Source organism: Puntigrus tetrazona, chromosome 11, assembly GCF_018831695.1.
Source record: "Puntigrus tetrazona isolate hp1 chromosome 11, ASM1883169v1, whole genome shotgun sequence".
Classification (NCBI taxonomy): domain Eukaryota; kingdom Metazoa; phylum Chordata; class Actinopteri; order Cypriniformes; family Cyprinidae; genus Puntigrus; species Puntigrus tetrazona.
Window position 1 is genome coordinate 497,330 of NC_056709.1, and position 11,012 is coordinate 508,341.

At 45.8% G+C, this 11,012-nt stretch overlaps 1 protein-coding gene across 1 annotated transcript; it reads left to right on the plus strand.

The window, feature by feature from the left end:
• The first annotated feature begins 564 nt into the window (after positions 1 to 564).
• On the plus strand, positions 565 to 9,310 carry dusp7 (dual specificity phosphatase 7). The gene is made up of 3 exons (XM_043251708.1): positions 565 to 1,193; positions 3,121 to 3,549; positions 6,794 to 9,310. Exons 1-3 carry the CDS (start codon positions 815 to 817, stop codon positions 7,102 to 7,104), a joined length of 1,119 nt encoding a protein of 372 aa, XP_043107643.1. The 5' UTR covers positions 565 to 814; the 3' UTR covers positions 7,105 to 9,310.
• Positions 9,311 to 11,012: the final 1,702 nt, after the last annotated feature.

The window sequence follows — 11,012 nt, forward strand, 5'->3', positions numbered from 1 at the left end:
AAATGATGGGCCCTCTTTGTTGACACGAGCGTGACATCATTAACCACGCCCCTCCAACTGTCAGCGTTCCTTTCTGAATGAAACGCCTGCTTTACTGCGTCCAATCAATTCGCAGTATACAAAACAAGCCACGCCCTCTGTTTCCTCATTCAGTATTCTGTTTCTCTTAGAAGTACGTGACAAGACGGAAGTGAAATCGGTCCACTAAAACTTAGTTTACGTCTCACAATTCTGAGAATAGCGAGTTTGTATTCAGACGTAAATTCAGAACTCTAAAAGAAAGAGCTTTAGCGTGAATCCCACAAACTGTGCTAAACTGCTAAAAGCGTCATATAATTAACAAATGGAACCATCAATGAACAAAATTCAGTAAAATCCTGGCTTTTCTACACGTCACACGTCACCGACAGGTTCTTCGCTCCCATTGGCTCCCCCTCGCGAAATTCTGTTCGTTTGCATAAAGTTGCGCGATTTTGCGAGGGAAAATAAAGAGGCGCTGCGCCTTTAAATGCTGCGGGACAGACCCCGCCCACCGGCGTGACGCGGGCGGTTTATTACAGCCTGTCAAACAGGCGTCAGAAGATGACAAACAGGCGAGCGATCATGAGCTGCTCTCTTCCCCCGCGTCCAGCGCGCTCGGCGCGGATCTGACGGAGCGTTCCCCGCAGCGGCAGCCGCCTCTTATGGACGCCGAGCGGAGCGAAGCTCGCACCGAAGCAGCAGAGCCAGACCTCTCGACGCGCATGGATTTGCCCGCGGGGGAACTTCTTCTCAGCGCCTGATCGCTCCCACCGCAGCCTCGCCCTCTCTCCCCATGAAAAACAGCGTCTGGAGCGGCGCGATGATGTCGAGCAAAAGCGCGGAATGGCTGCAGGAGGAGCTGCAGTCCGGCGGCGGGTCGCTGCTGCTGCTCGACTGCCGCTCACACGAGCTCTACGAGTCCTCGCACATCGAGTCCGCCATCAACCTGGCCATCCCGGGGCTCATGCTGCGCCGCCTGAAGAAGGGCAACCTGCCCATCCGCTCCATCATCCCCAACACCGAGGACAAGGAGCGCTTCGTGCGGCGCTGTAAGACGGACACGGTGCTGCTGTACGACGAGGCGGCGGCGGCGGCGGACTGGCAGGGCTCCGTGCTGGGGCTCCTCATGCACAAGCTGAGGGACGACGGCTGCAAAGCCTACTACCTGGAAGGTACGGTAACCGACGCCGGTGCGGACGGGAACGTTTGGGTCGCGGTTCAAAACTTCGGGGAGCTCGGAACGGATCGAAGCGGAGCCGCTGCTCAGAGTTTAAATTCACGTTTTCTGGGATTCAAGAAGTGAGGAAAGTTCACGAGCGCTGTGGCGAACTTAACGCGATCTAGACCGGCTATTACACCGATACGTGAAATTGTTTTATTCGTCCACCTTCCCTCGCCGTTTTTCCCCCTCGTGTCGTGTTTCGCCCGAAAGCGTCTTGGGGAAGAGAAACAAACGTGTTTTCAATTAATTTCCTAAAATGGCTCCGCCATGTTGTCTTTCAGAGGGAACGCGAGCGATTCATGAATGAACGACGGAAAGGACAGAATCTCGACGCAGATCCGCTCTTTTCGATAAATACACGCGTCCTGTGCGATATTTCGCGCGTATCCACGCCTGTGTCGAGCGTTTTGTCGTGGAAACGGCGTTTGAGCGTGTAATTCTCGTTTTCTCCGCCATTCACAAAATAGACGCGGAGTCGGTCAGGATGTTTCACGACACCGAGACGAGTCTCAGACAGCTCGCCGAGTTCCTTCACGATACTTGCTGGTGTTATTGGCAGAAATGTCGACTGCTGTGTTTTTCTGTCATGCTGGTTATTATGTAGTACTCCATTAGTTTAACGAGGATCAGGTATTAAAGGGAAAGTTCACCCAAAAAATAGTTTCCTTTGCTCGCCCGTATGTCCTTAAACCCGAGCAGAGATTGAAGAAAGTCCCCTCACGGGATTGAAAGGCGACTTTATGACAGAATGATCATTATTTTTGGTTGAAATGTCTCTCTAAGCTGTTCAGTAACTTCCATTCAAGTTTTACTACCACTTCTTATCTCTAGTTCAGTGTTATGTAATAACTAGTCAGCAAGGCTGGTGTAGCTAGTTAATCCACAATAGTGTGTGGTAATTAGACGCCGGTGTCTAGTTATCTTTAAGAACACTGGACTAGATCAAACGAGCACTAGTTAAACTCTACTAGATGCTAATATAACACTGCCAGTCAAACCGTAAGACCTTTCATGTTTTTGAAGTCTCTCACCGATCCTAGATCCAAAAGCGGTGCTATTGTGAAATATTTTCATGGTTTAAATGTTTAATATTTGAAGATACTGTGGAAGAAGTGAAGCAGAGCTGATTTTTCCTCATTATTCCAGTCTTTCATCAACACATGATCCTTCAGAAATCCTTGTAATGTACTGTTGTTATGATCACTGTTTAACACGGCTCAGAGTTTCACGTTTGATTTAATAAAGAACAGAATTAATCTGAAATGGAGATCTGTAACGGTATAAATGTCTTTATCATCACACCTGCTCAGTTCAATTTCTCCATGCTTGATAGAAGTATTCATTTCCTTCATTTGTAAATATTATGCCTCTTATACAGTATATAATGTTACAAAAGCTTTTTATTTCAGTTAAATGCTGATCTTTGGAGATTTCTGGAAAAATATTTACACTCTTTTGAATATTAATATAATAGTTATGATAATAATAGTTTCTCGAGCAGTAAATCAGTATATTCTCAGTAAGATCATGTGACGCTGAAGACTGGAGTAATGATGCTGGAAATTCAGCTGCGCTTCACAGAAATAAATTCATTTTTACTCGATGTATTCAGATAGAAAGCACTTCTCCTTTTGCTGCATTTTGGATCCATTTTGCTGCGAATTCTTTTTAAAAACTTGTTCAAAAACATTTGAGTGCAACTAAGTACTTTAACGTCTGGCTATAGGCAAATGGTTTTAATAACCTCATTTCCATCAGACTGTTCTCTTATAAGTGGTGCATGCACAAACGTATAGTTTGTGTGGAAGTGCAGCTTCAGTGTAGAGTACAGTAAGAGGTCGTTTGCTAACGAGCGTCTGTTATCTGGCCTCTTCCAGGAGGATTTAACAAGTTTCAGACTGAATACCCAGAGCACTGCGAGACGAACCTGGACTGTTCGTGTCCGAGCAGCTCTCCGCCCGCGTCCGTCCTGGGGCTGGGCGGCCTGCGGATCAGCTCCGACTGCTCCGATGGCGAGTCGGACCGGGAGCCGGGCAGCGCCACCGAGTCCGAGGGCAGCCCGCTGCCCAGTAACCAACCAGCATTCCCAGTCCAGATCTTACCCTATCTCTACCTGGGCTGTGCCAAAGACTCCACCAACCTGGACGTTCTGGGCAAGTACAACATCAAGTACATCCTGAACGTCACTCCCAACCTGCCCAACATGTTCGAACACGACGGGGAATTCAAGTACAAGCAGATTCCCATCTCTGATCACTGGAGCCAAAACTTATCTCAGTTTTTCCCTGAAGCCATTTCTTTCATAGGTAAGTTTCCTCCTGGACTTCCGCAGATCAGACTGTGGTTTATTCTGTGTCTGAAAGTGACGCACATCTAGGGCTGCAAAACCACTAATCGTGATTAATCGTGAGCAGAATGAGAGTATATTGACCCAACGGCACAAAACCAGTCATAAGGCTCCATTTTAGTTAAAATTGAGATGTGTGGTTTGTTAGGATCGGACAATATTTGGCTGAAAAATCTGAGGGTGCAAAAAGTGTAAATATTGAGAAAATCAACTTCAAAGTTGTCCAAATGAAGTTCTTAGCAATGCATATTACTAACCAATACGTTTTGATATATTTACATTAGGAAACGTACAAGACATCATCATGGAACAGGATTTTTACTTAATTTGCTTATGACTTTTGCTTATGAATTTTGACCCATACAGTGTATTGTTGGCTATTGCTACGAATATACCTTATATATAAATACAGACATATATATGTGCACAATACACACGCATGAACGTGCTCTTGCATTGAATGCAATCAATCGTGCAGCCCTATACACACTTCTTAACACGAGAAGAATGTGATCAAGCTGAGAGGCGTTCCCGGGTCATTCAGATGGTGTTGTTTACACCTGTCCACCTGCTCTACATGAAGAACCGCTCTGATAGGCATCTCCAGACAGCTCTCGGGTCAGGTCAGACCAGCTCTCCCGTGGTGATGTAAAACAAGGGCACAACATTACTGGAAGGGTGCAGCAGAGGAAGTGGATATAATTGATTCGGTGAGCTGTACAGAAGTGATCGATGTAGGCCATAGATCACAGAGCATCACCGCTAATGGAGAACTGAAGCGCGAGCCGGAATCCAGTACAGCGCGCACAGATTTCACCTCATCATTTGCTTTGAATGGGTAGAAAACATGTTCATTAAAAAAAAAAAGAAAAAGAAAAAAAGAAGCTCTAGATGAATAAGGTCGGAAACTGTTTTAGTTTCTCTGGTGTTTTGATGTCAGTGTTTTTCCGGTGAAGCCACATGTGCCGTCTGCGGCAGAACTCGGGTGACACTTTAAGTCATTTCCTAAAAACATCTAGTCTGAGGTTATATCTGCATCACAAAAGTTCAGTCCGTCTCATCAAGAGCGCCAAATAATAAAAGTCTGCACTGTGTTCTGTGCCGTGAGCTCGCCGTTTGCAGCGGGTTTAATGAGTCCTTGTACAGCTGATATTAGAAAGTGAAATCATTTCCCAGTCGTCCTGGAGGTGTTTTCGCGTGACAATAGTCTCACGTACATGTGCTTATGACTGGAACCTGTTGTTCTGGTTTCTGCTGCTCATTCTTAACCTTTTAATGTTATCTTTCATTCAGACCGTGAGAAATATTCATAACTGAATGGTAGTAAAGGGATAGTTCATCCAAAAGATGAGTTCATGATGACAGGAGGTTCAGTGTCGGGTCGAGTCATCTTTATTTATATAGCGTGTCCAACAGGAAACTAGTGTGTCGATATTGCAAGAGGACGATAGTTACCACTCGGTTAAAGTCAGTTCATCATTGATTCAGTGATGTCGTCATCATCATCCAGCTCAGTTAGTATCTGTGCAATCAAGTCCACAATGTTACCAGAAATGAAAAGTAAGGAAGCCAGATGCGACAGCGGCACAGAACCAAATCTATCAGAGACAGAAATGGGGATTACATAAAATCAGAATTAATGGTTAAGCTGCAATGGAGAGGTGAGCAGGTACAAGAGAAGCGGAAGGACAAACTGGTGCACTAAACGATCACAACATCCTGTTATGCAGCTGGACGCTGCTCGCCGAACGCTTTCGCTTTCACTGCGTAAACACGCTTTTCATGTGAGCGTCTGTAAATTTGAGCCGCGGGTTCCTAGTGAACATTAGGAAGTTTTGCTGAAGGGAGCTTCCTGTTTAGATGAAACGCTGGAGCGCTCGGTGCGTGCTCGCTTTACACGCTCTACGCTGTGTTTTACGAGTTCACTGGAGCCGGAGACAGCGTTTCTGGGGGAAGTGACCTCATTGTTCCAGGGTTCAGCTGGACTCGGAGCGCTCTCGCCACATCCATCACGAGCAGAGAAGAGGAAATGGCCACTTTACTCTGCCTCGCCTGGCACTAATGGCTCTGTAGTACGTCATGCCCCACAAAACCAGATGCACTTTGTCTCTAAATAATGTATAGCTGTACTTTTTTACCATTCACTGGTCAGGCCTAGTAGAATGCTTTAGCGAGGGGAGGGCGTTTGTCACGGGATCTGTTTGCAATGGTTTAACTTGACGTTATTAACGTTGTCTGGGCGAATCATTCATGGCTCGGCTGACGGGAGCTAAGGCGCATCACTCTTATGAACGCTACTGTACTGAAGCAGACTCTACCACGGCCCCGGGGCCCCGTTTGGCCATTTCAGGAGTTCAGTGCAGCCTTATAAAGATGAGATATAACTGCTCGTGTTCCAAGCAAGAGATCACGACTAATTGGTCTACAGGAAGCCCTCGCTTAAATAGTTGCACGTTGTCCTCATTTACTGTGTTTCCACATGTGTGGGATCTGAAAGCTCTCTAAAGGTAACAAGTGTAATCCAAAACACTCCAGTGCTTCTGAGACGATGTGGTGACTTTGTCTGTTAAAAAATGAACCCATGTACACTTTTTCAAATAGAACTAGTTCTTGTGTGACTTTGGCGACAATAACGTTGCTGAAAAAACTCAAAAGCAGCAGCCCAAGGTGTCTGTCCACAGGCCTGTTCACGCACAGAATTACACGATGATTGTTCCTGTGCTGCTCAGTGGTGCTTAGCAAAGTGCTTTGTTCGCGAGCAGCACCGAGGTGTGTTTTTATGTAACAGCAGCATCTCTGGGCATGTGCTCAAAAATATGAATCCAGTTGTGAGTTTCCAAAAGTAAAAACACCATTCATTTGATTTTTATGTAGTCAAGCTATTTCACAGTTTCTTTTTATGTATTATTAATATTGTAATGCTTGTTGGTATTGTAGGGTTTTCCCCCTCATTAAAGCAGTCATTTTTGGAATGTAGTTCTCTAAGAAATCGTACTAATAACCCTCCAACATGAAACCCTCTATTACTTAAACCTCCTAGGTGAGCTTAAAGCTAGCCCACAAGATGAGCGTGCTCGTGCAGAAAGTCTTTTTGTAATCATACTCCCAAACTGATGCAGAGGTCATTTGTGTCGTGTGTGTGAGATCTGGTTGGTCTGGTCTGTCACTCGAGCCTCATCTGTTTGTGTTCTTCTGTTCCTCAGATGAAGCTCGTTCCAAAAAGTGTGGCATCTTGGTGCACTGCCTAGCAGGCATCAGCCGCTCGGTCACCGTCACGGTGGCGTACCTGATGCAGAAGCTCAACCTGTCGCTCAACGACGCCTACGACTTCGTCAAGCGCAAGAAGTCCAACATCTCGCCCAACTTCAACTTCATGGGGCAGCTTTTGGACTTCGAGAGGACACTGGGGCTGAACAGTCCCTGCGACAACCGCTCGACGCCCAACGACCAGCTCTTCTTCACCACGCCCACCAATCACAACATGTTCCAGCTGGACACGCTGGAGTCCACATGAAGGCCAGCAGAGGATGCTGGGTGGGAGCAGCCACCCTTTGAATGTTTATCTCCAATCTCCAGGGGAGCTTTTGTCCTGGAGGACAGGCCAGCAGCAGCCGCGGCGACGGGAGGGACGGAGGGTGGTTAAGCACACGGGCCCCTCTCACGCCCTCCGGTGGATTTTAATGCAGCTTTTCTTGCCTTCATGGAACAGACTGTTCTTTTTTTGTTTTTTTTTTTTTTTTTCTTTCCTCTCACGGTTTGATACCCGAGAAGAAACTTGAGACTTTTGCACAGCGCTTGGCTCGAAGAGAAGCAAGCTTTGATTGCAGATGCCCTCCCGTCTCGCACCGCGTGGGATTTTGCTTTTCTACCCGGAGGAGAGCGCAGGGTCGGATTCGTTCTTGGGGCGAAGGCCGAGAGGTGCGCCACACACGTGTCTATATCTTCGTCTCTTTCCTCGGCGCAGAACCATGTTGTCCAAAGTAGTGACGGTGTTGGCGACACAAACAAACATTGTGAGCCCTCCCCCTCTTTATTCTCTCTCTCTCTCTCTCTCTCTCTCTCTCTCTCTCTCTCTCTCTCTCTCGCGTTCGCTCGACGTTTGCAATGACCTAATGCGTTTTGCACAGTGGCGAAGCCTTTCTCTTCTTGGCACTTAAAAGCGGTACTCCAACACACACAGAAAGAGACATTCAGAGGAGCTGCCAGTCCTAGGCTGCGACGAGGCTCCGCAGCTGCGTGGGGCGACGCGCGCACTTAAAGCTCATTGTTCCTTAACCGCGAGATCGACAGATCCACGTTTGTGTCCCGACTTCCGGGCTCGCTCACCTTCTGGCCTTGGCGATTCTCATTACAGTATGAATATATTGTATTAATTTCTACGTAAGAGTATATCTATTCACTCGATGTATTTGGGCATGCAATCCTCTCGAGGCGTGGCACGTCACCGAATGTTGAGGACTGTTTTTTTAACTACTCTTGTTGCCCCCGGGCAGCAAACAGTGTGTAGCGAGGGCGTTCCTGACCGCAGGAACGAGCGACTGGACCTGAGCGGACGAGTGCTTGAGTTAACAGGGTTGCTTTAAGCTGGCCTTATATAACCTTTTTAATTCTTTCCTACTCTGACTGTTCAATACTCTCTTTGTATCTCACTTTAGAAATCGTTGTATTACCAAGACGTTTGTTCATTTTTAAAGAAACCAATACGTAGTAATAATAATAGACGACTAATGGTCTTTAACGGGTCAGTCAAGGTTGTATTTGTTACTCTGCAATATACTCAACAACCCTTTGCAGTATTTTCTAGAAAACGGCCTCGGGTTTTTGACTCCTCTACTTTTGATACTAGAGATATCCACAGAGATATAGCTTGAAACGGAGGCAGCTTTTGGCCCGGGGTGTCCGGAGCGCGTCTGGGTGCTGGGCGCTCGCTCGTGTTTCGTCCAATTCGATTAAACCCACGGATTTCCTTACTATACAAAATACGTGCTATATACTGACTCCTGTGGCCTTTTCTTTTCTCTTTCTCTCTCTCTCTCTTTCATTATATATATAATATAATATAATATAATGTAATACTCATCTTGTGCAGATATGCAAGAGTCGCTCCCATTAATGTAAATCATCACGGGTTGAAACGACCCAGACACAATAACAACACGGCGCTCTCGCATCACCCCGGGACGGAAGCGCGCTTCATTTCACGGCTTCTTTATTTACGTGTACATCTTGATTTCGAGCTGCTTTTTGTGGAGGAATGTTTGTATCTGTAACCATGGGAAAGAGAAACCGTTCGTGTTTTTCTGTTCGTATATTGCCAGAACACAGGAACAAGGCTTTCTGTGGACGTTTCTTGTAGCTACACAACGGTTCTGCGAATAATAACAGTAGGAACGAAAGCGAACAACACACACAGGAACTAGATGAGCGAATAAGGAACTGTATATCTTACCTCACCGAGGAATTTTTCAGGGATTTTTATTTGACAATGCGTCGGCATCGTGTTACAGCTTCAAATGTCAAAGAGCTGTTTTATATGTGCTGTATACATTTTTTAAAAGATACAATCTATCTTGTGTGTATAATACTGGGCTTGGTAACCGGGCAGTTAAATTTTCTGGTTTATGAAGGATATAAAATTGTCCCTATGTATTGTAAAGTATATGAAAACCAATACAAGACTTGTTTGTACTGCAAATAAATATTGAATTATTTTTTGGTTATCTGATCTGGTTTGGTGTGTTTCTTCTGCCATCCTTTTACAGTGTCCGTCTCTTCCCATAACGCCGTTCAAGTGCGCTATTAAAAGATGACAGAAGTGTATCCGCCATGTTTCTCCCATAAATGTTGCTCTGATTCCATTTTTTCTTTCACGACTTGGGACTTTTCTTGGAAACCAGCACTCCACGGGTGTTTTTCTGTAACATGAGTCCTACATGAGGTGAGACTTCCTCCCCCGCCCGCTCCAGGGATCGGTTTCCTGTTGCCTTGTGGTTAATTTCAGATACAGATGGTTTCTGAAGCATGTGATGACACTACATCCGATTGCTGAATCTATCACCGCTCTGCTTCCTCTTTGTAACCCTTGTCAAGTCATGTTTATTTGCGTAGCGTTAACTATACGGATTGCTTCAAAGCGGCTTTACATAATAAACGGGGAGCAACCGCTTCAGAGTTGTGAAATCGTTCAGTCGGAAGACTCTTATTTCAGTTATAACTACAACTGCAACATGTCCGCTGGTGCGTTTCTTCAGTGACCTCATTCAGTAGAGTCAAATACATGTGGAGAGCTAGCTGACGAGAAGCGTCTGGGATGAACACCTTGATCGTGTTTGACAGGAGCAGATTCTTGCAAGCCAGGAACAGGATGCTGAAGAAGTCTAGCAGACGCTGTCAATCAGTGTGAAGATCTGAGCGGTGGATGCAGTAGTGGAGCTGTGAAGGACGAGAATCGGGCCGAGGTGCAGCAGATAGCGGTGACGCCAAGTCCTTCTTTTCCTCGTCTTCTAGAGCAGGTGTGTTCCTGTTCCAACCTGCCTAGCAGTTTCTGTTCATCCCCAAGACCCCAAGGAGAAATGCAAGAGGAGCAGAAACCAGGACTCAATATCCAACATCAGTTTCAACTATGACGGTTTCAACTAAATGACAAGTATAACGCGAGGCTACTTCCATGAACGTGTGAAAGTGAGATCAGTTAGTAATTTCAATTCCATTTTTGTTGAGCTGTGGTCATACAGGATTCATTCAAGTTTTATATCTGATGGGACGCTGCACAGAATAAGGCTGCGTTGACGGTGGTTTGGTGAGGAATTGCCTTCAGATCAGACCGTGATGAGACTGCATTCTACAGTCAACTATAAAGTCAGCTTTAATACTCAATAAAGCTTGCACTTGTCTTTTGGCGCATCTTGCACATTTTCAAATATTTTCTAACACTAGGGGAAGATCTTCCAACATCATCTCTCTAAAAACCTGTTATCCATTAAACATGTTTTATTAGACTCTGCTGGTTTTAGCTCTGTGGGAAAACCTTATTCACTCAAACACTTCTAACAGAGTTAAGCTTGATACAGTGTTGGAGGTTTTGGCACAAATAGATTGTAAAAGCATGATATAATTCAGCCGTAACATTGCTCGCCATGAATATTAGCCCCAGAACTGCATTGGTTTTACACACACACACACACACACACACACGCAGCGCTGCTCATCAGTGTCAGATCCTGAACAGTGGACCAATCAGAAGAACCCAGAGGCGAGGCTAGCGTCGCAAACTTTTGTTTAATGTTTCATTTGACACCAACATGGCAGAAGAGGTGTTCTTTGCTCAAAAACCGTTCCTGAGCGCTGCATTCTGTGTGAACGGCCCGGAGAGTTGCGATGGGCAAATTCTGATCTATCCTGCAGAGTTTAGTCCCAAGCTTG